General features: G+C 31.0%; 1 protein-coding gene across 1 annotated transcript in view; it reads left to right on the top strand.

The window, feature by feature from the left end:
* The first annotated feature begins 923 nt into the window (after positions 1-923).
* Positions 924-13,629, top strand: part of LOC108691603 (glucosylceramidase-like) — a 24,873-nt gene continuing 12,167 nt past the window's right edge. The window contains exons 1-3 of the mRNA XM_018199433.1: positions 924-1,035; positions 2,331-2,406; positions 3,645-3,954. Coding sequence (XP_018054922.1) covers positions 2,361-2,406; positions 3,645-3,954 — 356 coding nt within the window. The 5' untranslated portion in view covers positions 924-1,035; positions 2,331-2,360. The remainder of the gene's footprint in view (positions 1,036-2,330; positions 2,407-3,644; positions 3,955-13,629) is intronic.

The raw sequence follows: 13,629 nt of genomic DNA, 5'->3' as shown, positions 1-13,629 counted from the left end.
TATATATATAAATATATATAATAAAGAGTCTGAAATCGTTATACATTGTAAAAATAATATTTTCTTCTCTTTTAATAAATATGTTGTTACGAATATATTATTTTCTATAAAATTCTTGAGAGAAGTATTCTTGAAAGAATATAAATATTAACTCTCTTGTGTATTTTCTTAGAAGTAAAAAATTGATTTTTCTTTTTTAACCTTTTTAAAAGTGCATATTTTGTTAATATATATAATGTACCAAAAAAATATTTTTGAAGCGGGATCATAAATTAGATCATAAGTTCATTTAATTGTATAGACCTTATTATATTTACACCTGTTTAAATTGTGTCTATAAGCAACGCTTTACTAAAAATTATTTTAAAAAATCACTTATTTTAATTATTTCAAAAACTATTAAAAGAAGTAACAATTTACAAAAATTTTTTTTTATTTTAAACCAGATAAGATAATCCTATATATTTTTAGTTACTGCAAAACATTGTCACTAGCTAATTTTCAACATTTAAATCCTTTATAATAATGATTAAAAAGTAAGATTGAAGTAAAAAATGCATTTTTAAAATAGGATGAATAATATATTTATAACTTCTAATTAGATTTTTAATACATTGTTAAAATTTTTTACACAAAAAAGTCATTTTTAATGTACTAAACGTCAGTTATTTCGAAAACCTGACATAATAGTAAAATTTGGCTTGCGATATCATTTTTAGATTCCAAAAATTTAACATCTTGCCTAGTTAAAAATAATTCTTAGATATGAACTAATGCAATTTCTCGAATATATCATAGCAAGAACAACTTTTCTTTTCCTAAAAAAAGATAGTTTCCTAAACTAAGAAAATGTGCATCTATTAAAATGTACTGATAAATACATTACCGAGCTTATCGGAAACATTATTGTACGTTCCGATAGGCACACACGAATGACTAATGTCGTGCTATTCTTCAGTCATCATCATACCATTAACAAATAAACGATAGTAATGTTTCTGCTCTACGAATAGTAAGACTTTCAAGGATATTGAGGTACAAACAAATCTATATTATATACATGTAAGAGATTATATTAAAAAGAATTGAACTAAAAAAAGAAGAATGAAAACAGAACTCAACTCTTAAAAAAAAGAAAAAGGAGGATTGAAATATTACACTTCGTTACGGTTGTTCTTTTTATGTTTCTGAGTACCTATGTATCTAGATACCAAGTTTAAGCATTACATTTTTAGTGATTGTGTAATGATCTATTTTTAATTTGTAAAAATTATAATTTCCTTGTGACTCTTGAAATACAGTAATGAACTTAAGACAAATGAGAATGTAAAACATTGAAGCGTAATTAAATTATACTGCTGTTTCGTGCAGTATTTACTTGAATATGTATTTCAATACGAACATTTCGACTCTTTTTTTTTTAGTCATCATCAGCGACACAGTTCCCTCAAATCTCTGACACTTCCCTCATTCATGACCTACTTTTAATCCGCCGAAAATTAAAATTTGATTTAATTTGGCTTAATTTGGCTAAATGAGCATTTAAATTTACAACACTCTTTCGTGTGTAATATTACCAAATAAATAATTATAAAAAAGACAATTAATCATAGCTACAGGAAAATACAATATAAACAGGAAAATAAAAAAATAAAAAAAATACCTATTCGATTAATAGCAATATTAATAAATTAATTTTATTTCGATTATCATATTGATATATCGATGTTTCTTGATTTTATATAATAATCGAAACAAAATTAATTAATATTTATTAATATCGCTATTTAATATAATATAATGGTAATAAATAATATTGAGATACAATATCACACACAACCACATAAATCATCAAAAAATTATGTATATTCCAGTACTATAAAAATTTTAAATATTTGACGCGTTGCCAATATTGATGCAATTAGAGATTTTTACTATTGTAAGACGTATATAATATATATATATATATATATATAAAACATATAAGTATATAATATATTACAAAAACTATGCACAATTTTTATTGAAATTATTATCATTATTTAAATAGATATAAAAATAAAAGATTTTCTTACATAAATAACATAAATAGAGGCTTTAGATATAATAAAAAGTCAATTGAATAAAGCGATATCCGAAAATCTGAATTATATAAATAAATTCCAATTATCTATTGATTTTACGCACTGATAATTATTATCACAGATAATAGTCAATTAAAATAAGCGTATATATAATGCAGCACGTATGTATATATATATTTATATTTTTGTGTCATGAGTCGATCATTTAATCAAAAAATAAACCGCACTTTATTACTTTATTTGCAGATTAAGAAGAGTTCCTCGCAACAATTAAAAATGCTACGCACGTTAATTTTGATTGCTGTCTTGATCACAGTGAAAGGTATGTGCAATTAAAAACAATATTTGATATTATTTTATTTTTAATTTACGTTTAAGAATGTTTTCGAAATCTTTCGTGGCCAATGAAAAAAATTTCCGAGTAAAACAAATATTGACAAATATTGTTAAATGTTATTTATTTTAAGGGACCCAGCTCCGATAACCTTGACCTTAACATATGTTGTCAAGGTCATGACTCTAAGTGACCTTCGACAGGTTTAATTGGTGGACGTTATTCATTAAAAAAATTAACAAAAGAATTTTAGAAAAATAACGTCTTATTTCTGCATGTCTTTCACGAGAAGCGACTCCCACCTCATCTCCTTCCCTCTCCCCATTCTCTCCCTCCTCCCCCTGTTTAGAGACGTACAAATTTCACGCAAAGCAACTTGGCCAGATAGGATGGAACTTGCTTCGCATGGAAAGTCGTGCGTCCCTAAGCAGTAATTAAGATATTATTTCTTAAACTTCTTTTGTTATTATTTTATTAACGAATAATGTCAAGAGATATGTCAAGAGATAATATCACTAGAATTTATTGGAAATCACTTAGGGCTCTCTTACTTAGCACTTATGACCTTGACAACATACATCAAGATCATCGGAGCTGTCCCTAAAATCCCCTAAACATTTACCCAAACATTATTAAATGTATCAGTGTCATAGTTTCCATTACTTACATCCTTTTTTAAATTTTAATAAATACAATTTACTAATTACAAAATAATTATGTTTACTATTTCAAAAAATGCATATGATATTGTTATAGAAAGAAAAATTGAAAAGATCTACTTATAGTAAATCAATTTTTTTTTAGAAAATTACTATCTATTTATTATGTTATGTACTACACGTTAATTCTGTACTAATTTTACATTTATGATGCATCACTTTACATAATTATTATATTATTATCTGTCGGTTATTTTTTTGTTTTTGAACTCCTTATTTTGAAAGTAATATGAGCTTAATTTCGCAATGTCATATATAAATTGCGACGATATATTGATTTCGGTAAAATTTTCGAAATTGTCTGGCACTTATAATACTTAAAAAATAAACTTGAACTTGCGAATTTTGCATACAATCAGTGTAGATCAGATTTACTGAAATGAGTGAATTTAATTTCAAAGCTTCGATATTTTTAAAAAGACTCTTATAACAATGTGTTAATTAAAAAAATATATATGGCAATTTAAGATTGAAACATATAATTGAATGTTCTTCTTTCCATTACAGGAGACGAATGTATACCACGTTCATTCGGAAACAATTCTATAGTATGCGTCTGTAATTCGACGTATTGCGATACAGTAAGCAAGCAAAAATTACAACAGAATCAGCTTTTATGGTATACATCCACTGAAGATGGCAAAAGAATGCAATCGTCCGTTATGAATTTCACCGCCAAAAATGAATCCGATCTGGTTCTCACAGTGGACGTTAATCAGAAATTTCAAAAGATACAAGGATTTGGCGGGGCAATGACCGACGCCGCCGCACTCAACATTAAAACTCTTAGTAATAAAACTCAACAAATACTACTTGAGTACGTAATTGGCATTAATTAGGAGTGCAGAGCGAACATTAATCGGAAAAAAAATAAGATCGAGGAACGGAATAAAGCTCTAGACAATGCGAGGCAAGAACAGTATAGAAATAAGAGCAATATAGAAACAAGCGATACATAATTGTCGCCTTCCGTTGCACAATACTGCGGAAGAAATAAAAAAAAGGCTAACCGCATTCTGACCGCTTATAGACTGCAATATTAAGGTGGCTCTTATTTACTCTTAGTGAAAATTTTTTGGAAATTTTTTTTCGCGCTACCTCCCAGTTTGATTCCATGTTATAAAAAAATAATCTGTGTAAAATTTTAGCTCAATCGAATAAAGGAAAAGGGTGCCCCTAGGATCTTGAAAATCAAAAAAATCATGGAAAAAATCAATTTTATTTGTTTATCTTGTGAAATATTAATTATATACAAAAAAGTATTATACAAAAGTTGTATGTAGAGTCACTAAAATTGCACATATTATTGACTACTTGTTTTTCGTACGACTAACAATTTCTGAGAAAAATGTAAAATATAAATTAATTCCTAAAGACTCCTTAATGTTGGATACAACAGGGCAATAGAAGTCAAGCACGGTAATTCTTGTGCAAACCAAACGGTTAACAAAATAACTTTATTAATAATTAATCCACTTACATGTTTCGGCTCACTTTTGAGCCATCCTCCCAGAGACAGTATGATGTTGTAATTACAAAAAAAAGCTTTTTCTTACTAATTAATACATTTCAGTGAGCCACTTCTTAACGGAAACTATTGTATATATAAATCGATAAAATCCCAGAAATTATTAACAACGGAATTGAACAATTCGTTTCCACCAAGACTAAAGGATTTTTCGAAAGATTTGACTTGAATGGTGAATTCCTTAAGACAGAACCGTTGACATAAAAATAAAAGTTTTCTAAAAGATCTGGAATTGATAGTAAATAAGTTGTAAATGATTCGGTCATGAGAGAGGGGTCAAGCTTATGGAAAATTATAATAAATTATTTATATGAAAAACAAAAAATAGAAATAATATGTGCTTCAGATTGTAAGTGATTATCATCGAAAATTTTCAGGTAATATAAAAAAAGATTTTATATTCCATAATGTCAAAATTTTGTAGAAAAAAGAAATGATTTTCACATTTTTCTCAGAAATCGTTAGTCGTACGAGGAAAATAAGTAGTCAATAATACGCACAATTTTAATGGATCTACAACTTTTATAATATTGGATTGTCCAGAAAGTTCGTTTTTGAAGGAAAATTAAAACGCAGAAGATTTAAATTTTAATATACATTTATTAAATTATATAGGTTAGTCGGCACGAACTTTCCGGACAACAATACTTTTTTGCATATAATTAATATTTCACAAGATAAATAAAATTGATTTTTTTCTTTTATGATTTTTTCGATTTTCAAGATCCCTTTCTCTCTATTTATGATTGAGCTAAAATTTTATAGTTTTTTTTTTTTTCATAAAATGGAACCAAACAGGAGGGTAGCGTGAAAAAATTTACTCTTTGAAAATAAGAGCCCTGCTGCAGTATACTCTTGCATCTGCTCCAAGATTATATAGCGTATATAAACGGAATGAAAAATCTGATTAATAGGCTGTAAGGCGATAGAATTCTAACTCGTCAGAAATTTATTAGTATTGCATTATTCTACGAGGGCAAATCAATAAGTTTTTAGAAAGACATAGTAAAACACATTTTTTTTTTTGATCGATTCATTTTTATTTCTCAATAGTCTCCTTTCAGCTCGATACATTTGATCCGATGATTCTCCAACTTTTTCCGTCTGAATAATATGATTTGTCCAACTCTTCAAAATCTCCTCTGTTTCGGCGATGAGCTGTTCTCTAGTGATGAATCTCTTTTCTCCGAATTATTTCTTCAGGTTTGGAAACAGGAAATAGTCGCAGAAGGCTAAATCTGGTGAATATGCTGGATGGGGAAGCAATTCATAGCGGAATTCGTTGAATTTGGTCATCGGTGTCGGATACGCATGAATCCGAGCATTGTCTTGATGGAAGAGTATCTTCTTCTTCGCCAAATGGGGATGTTTTTTCTTTAAAATGTTGTTGAAATAAGGTTGTGTAGTAATCATCATTAATCATTTGCTTCGACAGAAGATAATTGATATGAATTATACTACATCCCAAAAAACTGTGGCCATCACCTTTCCGGCCGACTTTATGATCTTTGCCTTCTTCGGAAATGATTCACCCGGTTCATTGTTTTGACTGTTCCTTCGTGTCGGGTGTGAAATAATGGATCCACAGTTTCGTCCACAGTAATGAATCGCAATCATTCATCTGAATTGAAACATCTCCAAACATTGAAATCGTCGCGTTTGTCCACAGTGAGCAAACGCGGTATCCATCTTGCCAATAACTTTTTCATATATTCGTGCAAAATTGAAATCACTGTGCCATGTGATATGCCTGTGGCCTTAACAATCTCGCGCACTTTCACTCGTCGATCAGTCAAAACAATATCGTGGATTATATCGATGATTTTTGATAACAGTCTCAATTAGACGTCCCGAACGAGGTGCATCACATGTGTACCACGTTTAAATTCATTCACCCAATTATATACAATCGCAAACGCTGATGCAGATGTGCTATGAACATTATCCAACTCGGTTTTTATTTCTTTCGGTGTTAAACCTTTCATATGACGTTTGATCATTGCACGAAACTCGTTTTTCTCCATTTTACAAAAAATACAAAGATTGTTTGCTTTAATCGTCTACATAAATGAAATTACGCGATGAATTCCGCTCAAAATTTGACAGTAATCAACTGAGAAATGCTACTTATCAAAAAGTAATGACATGACACTGCGAGTGCTCTCTGACAGATTTTTTAAGAACTTATTGACTTGCCCTCGTATGTTCTTATGTGCACTGACATATGCATTTCAGAATGTATCTAACGCTAAATAATCCTGAAATATTCATAAAAAGTTCCTAAAATTCCCAAAAGATATTCCAAGACTATTCTAGAATATTTCGAAATATTTATAGAATGTAAAAACAACATTCAAATATTCTATTCCTATATCGTGTATATATATTGATTATTGATTATACACATATTGATTAAAAATTCCATTTATATATCGTTACATATTCCGAGAATGTTCCATATATGTTCCGCAACATTTTAATTTTTCCAGAAATTCCGGATCAAGTCGTCCCTGAGGCCTGAATCACTTTCAATTTTTGGAGCTTACTTTATGTATAAAGTGAGCCTCAAAATCTAAGGTGAAAGTATTTTTCAAAAGCAAAATTTTGTTTGAAACTGAATTCAAGGAACGACCGAATCTGGAATTTCTATAAAGTTTATAAACGAAATGCTGCGCTCCTTATATTCTTTCCCAGATAATTCTTGTTAACGTAAATACTCTTCGCAGCGATCCTCTGTCGGTGAAAATATTTACTGCTTGCTCGCTCGCAATTTTCGTGATATTTTATATAAAGAATATTCATACAATTCTGAACATTTCATCTGGTATATTCTGTGACGATTCTTTCACTGTGCCAGAATATTCGGCACATTGGGAATACGAATCGAACTTTCTATTAACATTTATTACCTGGGTGAATTCCTCTATTTCTATCATTACTTCTATCATTACTTCTATCGCTATTGTTTATTACCTCGCATTGTATTTAGGGCTTAAATCTTACGAAGGGAGGCTATGTATTGTTCCTCACCAATAATTTCTATAAAACTTGATGAGTATGTTAAGTGTTTCTTTCTGATAATCTTTAATATTTATTTTTCTGTACTGTTCTTTTTGAAGCACAAATGATTATTATCTTAATGAGAAATGATAATGGAATTGATGCTGATTCGATATCGAAATCATCAAATTGACATCGATTTGACATCAATTGTTATTTCTCACTGAGTAATCTCATTGTTATTTCTCACACAGCATAGTATACATGAATCATATGATTATGTCATATGATAAAAATAGGTTAAAATTTTCTCTTTTATGTCATAAATATTATTAAATCAAAATCGTATTAATCAAGGACTTGGAATTGGCGCTGTAAACGCAATATTCTATTATAATAATTTTAAAACTTTAATAATTCAGGATTATAAAAATTTTCAAAAAATTATTACATAAGTTCCGTATACATTTCAGATATTTTAGCCATTTTCAGCAGATATATTTAAAAATTACCGCAGAAACAATATAATGCTTATGTAATGTTGTTACATCTATATAGCTTTGCAATCATATTAATTAATCATATTTCTGGCTCAGTAGTGTACAAACTTTATAGAGAAAATGGCCATACTAAGTTACTCAGAAACATTTCTCGGTTTTCTATCTGTACAGATTTCATTTATTAAATAACGTTGAACAGAAATCGAACTAAAAAAAATTTTTTTTTCTGCTCATCTCATTGCCTGATAAAATATCTGAATAGAATCATCAGTTATTAAAATATTTGAAGAAATTCATTCATTAGTCAGTTATCTTATAAGATCAGATATAAAATGCAAAATACAGAGCAAAAATATTTCATGTGATAAAAAGCGGGACGACAAATCAATAATGACAAATGGAAATGACAATAAAAATAATATAAAGGCCGATTTACATTTTGTTCAGAATATCAATGTAAATGCGATATAAATTTTCAATGTCATTTTGCAAATTGAGACTATATTAGATTGTTGTTTAATATGTATTATTTTAGACACAATACGTTTGTTATAATAACTCTCAACGTCTAACACACTTATGTACATTGTCCCAATTAAATTCGTGACTGTGATGCAACTTGTGTTCAGTGATAACCAAGGGAGAGATATTCTACATATATGGTTTTGATGTTCATATACTCTAGCTTTTCTTTTAGTTTTTTCCCCGTTTATTCCACATGCATCACAGTTCTTACAAATGATTTTATATACAACGTTTCTTTTTTGTAAATTTGGCAACGAATCTTTGTGTACTCTGATGAACTTACTTAATTTGTTAAAATTTGTTAAAAAATGAAATTCTATTTACCCTATTGATAATGTTCATGAATCTTTCGGAAATGCCCTGTACGTAGGGGATGCTGAATCATTTATTTTGTTGTCACATTGTCGGGTTCTTTATTCATTTTTATTTGCAGCCTAGTTTTTTTTATAAGATACAGGTATATAAATATGAAACCGGAATTTATCAATAGATAGCAGCCATAGCTGCAATCAATGTAGTTGCCGTCAGACGGCGCTATTGACGCCATTTCCTTGTTCTGACATCTGACAAAGATTTTCAACTCACAACAATACAAGTTTCATACAACAATAGTTTGTAATAGCGTTGAACATGTCGAATTTTGTGCCTGGAACAATTTGCGGACAGCATCGATTTTCTGTTACCATTTGAAGAAAACTGCTGCAGAATCGCATCGAATGCTTGTCGAAGCTTACGGTGAGCATACTCTTAGTAAATCATAGTGCTTTGAGTGATTTAAAAAATTCAAAAGTGGCAATTTTGACATGAGAAACGAAGAACGTGGAAAACCACCGAAAAAGTTGAAGACAATGAATTGCAAGCATTGTTGGATGAGGATGACGCTCAAACTCAACAACAACTCGCGGATCAATTGAATGTGACACGAGATGCCGTCTCCATACGTTTGAAATCCATGGGAAAGATTCAGAAAATGGGAAAATGGGTTCCACATGAATGAAAGACAGCAGGAAAACCGAAAAACCACTTGCGAAATGCTGCTCGCCAGGTACAAAAGAAAATCATTTCTCCATCGAATTGTGATTGGCGATGAAAAGTGGATATATTTTGAGAATCCTAAGCGTAAAAGGTCATGGGTAACTCCAGGTGAATCATCGATATCGATTGCAAGGTCAAATCGCTATGGATAGAAGATAATACTCTGTGTTTGGTGGGATCAGAAAGGTGTGATCTATTATGAGCTGCTAAAACCTGGCGAAATTACCTGGCGTTAATACTGAACGCTACCGACAACAAATGATCAATTTGAATCAAGCTTTGAAAAACGACCGAAATATCAAAAAAGGCAACACAAAATGTTTTGCTTCATGATAATGCATCATCACACACAGCAAAACTGGTCAAGGAAACGATTGAGGCATTTGATTGGGAATTTCGCATGCTTACTCATAAGACTTGGCTCCGACCGATTACCACTTATTTGCATCGATGGGACACGCACTTGCTCAGCAGCGCTTCACTTCTTACGAAGATGTATGAAAATGGCTAGATGACTGGTTTGGTTCAAAAGAGCAACAATTTTTTTGGCGTAGCATCCACAAATTGTCAAACAGGTGGAAAAAATGTATAGCTATCGATGGACAATATTTCGAATAAAATATTTTTTATCATTTTCATGCAATAAACGTGTATTTTCTATAAAAAAATTCCGGTTTGATATTTACATCTGGTATTCTATTCTATTTTTCATAATAAATTCCATGGGATAATTTTCTGTTAATATTATATATTAATATTAATATATTAACAATGAAATTTATATTTTTCTCATGAAATTCCGGATGCGAGAGAAAAAATGTCCTGTCCACCAGATCTAAAGATTTTTTTTAAGACATCGGATGTTGAGAGTAAAAATTTAGAAATCTTCCTGAAAATGTTGATTTCTGATATCAATCAAATTTAATTCTGTCTTCATCTAGCATAACAATAGTATCTAAAAAATCTAAAAAATTTATTTTATCATCCCCCACTTCCAAGTGAACTGTAATCTTGTGTGATATGCATTGAAAATATCTAATATATTGTTAATTTCAGTTGAGATGCATAGAAGGATATCATCTACGTATAATAAAAATTGTATCCTAAAATTTATACTCAACAATCGAATCTCCAAGTCTTGCATATTGCATGACTAAGTCCGTTGCCACTAGGGATAAAGAGGATCTCATTGAAGATTCAAATTTTTGTTTGTAGAATTAATCATCAAAAGAAAAGAATATCGAATCTAAAATCATTCTTATTGCCTCTAAAAATTCTTTTTTGGAATGTTGCAATTGCTGTAGTTTCATCTTTTGTCAATAGTCACTATGACTAAAGCAGAAGGAATGTTGGTGAATAAAGACACGTCTAATGAACCAAAACATAACCTGGGTCAATTCTGGTATTTTTTAATTTATTAATCAATTCGAAACTGTTAACAAAACTCGAATATTTCTGACGATCAATTCATGTAAAAATGTAATTAGGTTATATAATGAACCAAAAGCATATACGTTACCTATTAGGTGTACAACTTTGCTTCCGCCGTTTTCCTATAGATGGCTTTAGCGGTAAGTGGTGGTCGAAATAAATAGATCATAGACGTCATACAATAAACTTGGGCATCTGTCAACATAACCCCATAGAAACATTAGTCGATTTGTGTCTGCATCATAAAGTTATTCTCGATTGAAAATGTCAGTTTACGAGCCAAATTCTCGTCATTTGCGGGAGGTTTTAATTTTTTGCTTCAATATGAAGAAATCTGCGGCTGAGGCTCATCGAATGCTCTCAAATACTTATGGTGAGGCCGCTATTAGTGAAAGAACGTGTCGTGAGTGGTTTCAATGCTTCAAGAACGGTGATTTTGACGTCGAAGACCGGCATAGCGGTGGAAGAGAGAAGGTTTTCGAAGATACAGAATTGGAGGCATTACTTGAGCAAGACTCGTGTCAAAATCAAGAAGAATTGGCACGATCATGGGGAGTGACTCAAGCCATTTCAAAACGCCATGGGAATGATTCAGAAGCAAGGAAATTGGGTGCCGTACGAATTGAAGCCGAGAGATGTTAAACGGCATTTGTTTGCTTGTGAACAGCTGCTTGAAAGGCAAAGACGGAAGGGATTTCTGCATCGCATTGTGACTGAGGACAAAAAATAGGTTCATTACGATAATCCCAAGCGCAGAAAATCATGGGGAGTTCCCGGTCATGCTTCCACGTCGATGGCTAAACCGAATATTCACGGCTTCAAGGTCATGCTCTGTATTTGGTGGGACCAGCTCGGCGTAGTGTATTATGAACTGTTAAAACCGACTGAAACAATCACAGGCGATCGATATCGAACGCAATTGATGCGTTTGAGCCGAGCATTGAAAGACAAACGGCCGCAATACAACGAGAGACACGATAAAGTGATTTTGCAGCATGACAATGCTCGACCCCATGTTGCGAAAGTGGTCAAGACATACTTGGAAACGTTGAAATGGGAAGTCCTACCACATCCGCCGTATTCTCCAGACGTTGCTCCCTCTGACTATCACTTGTTTCGATCAATGGCACACGGCCTGGCTGACCAGCACTTCCGGTCTTATAAAGAAGTAAAAAATTGGATCATGGATAGCCTCAAAAGATGACTAGTTTTTTCGATGCGGGATTCGTACGCTACCCGAAAGATGGGAGAAAGTAGTGGCCAGCGATGGTCAATACTTTGAATCATAAATGTATAACCAGTTTTTTACAATAAAGCCTCGAATTTCGGAAAAAAAATGGCGGGAACAAAGTTCTACACCTAATAAAGTACATAAGGATGATATTGCCCTTTTCATATCATTATTTCATCAATAGTCCATTGTACAATCTAACTACTTTTTTACTGAATTGATCGTCAGGATTTATTCCGAAAGTTTCGAGTTTTATTATAATAATCTTGAATTATGATGCGTAAAAGTTACAGTACCGCCGGCATTAACATTATCCAAGGTGTCCGATAGCTAAAACTTTTTATTTTTTAATGTTATTCGGGATCATGTCCTGAACATTTGTCAAGATCAAGATTATTGGAGATTATATTCCTCTTATTTTTGCACTAAAAATTCATTTTTACGTATTGTAAAAATGAAAATATATAAAGTTAAAAAATTTCGAGAATAGTTCATATCTGAATAACGTCGTCATATACGGACGTGTGTCCTAAAAATGTGTGATTTTTATATTTGATATTTTAAAATTCTACTTTTTAAGTTTTAATATGTTCAACAACTTCAGTGCAATGCTTCATGTTTCGTGATGATAAGTCATTTGAATTGTTTACGCATATATCGCACTTTAATAAGATTTGTTTTTAAAAAAGTTGTCAGATTAACAACGCTGCATCTTTGTCAATTTGTGAGTGTCTTAGTCCATTCTGGACATGTAAGTTAATTATATTTATATCATTCTTGTTGAGGAAGACTCCAAAGAGAGTCGAAACGTTCGAACGTCGAAAATAAAGAAGACATCAATCCAATATCTGAGTATTGATTGTTCACTAAATAATTGCGCCGTTTATCATTGCTGACTCTCATTAGCCTATTACATTTATCTTTTTGTATTGTTTAAAATTCGAGGGTCCTAATATAATTATTGTTATTATAACATTGCAAAATTACATAGATGTTAACAACCTTGCATAAACATTATATGAGTATTGTCTGCGGTAGTTTTAAAGTATATCTGCTAAAGATGGCTAAAATATGAGATATAGTCGAAACATACGGAATTTATGTAATAATTTTTTGAAAATTTTTGTAATCCTGAATTATTAGTTTTAAAATTATTATAATACAATAGAATATATTGCGCATCGTTTACAACGCCGACTCCAAATTGCCCTTTGATTAATATAATCTTGATTGAAGAATAAG

Source organism: Atta colombica, unplaced genomic scaffold (genome assembly GCF_001594045.1).
Source record: "Atta colombica isolate Treedump-2 unplaced genomic scaffold, Acol1.0 scaffold47, whole genome shotgun sequence".
NCBI classification, from domain to species: Eukaryota; Metazoa; Arthropoda; class Insecta; order Hymenoptera; family Formicidae; genus Atta; species Atta colombica.
The sequence above is the reverse complement of the archived record's forward strand: the minus strand, read 5'-3'. Positions and strand labels throughout refer to the sequence as shown.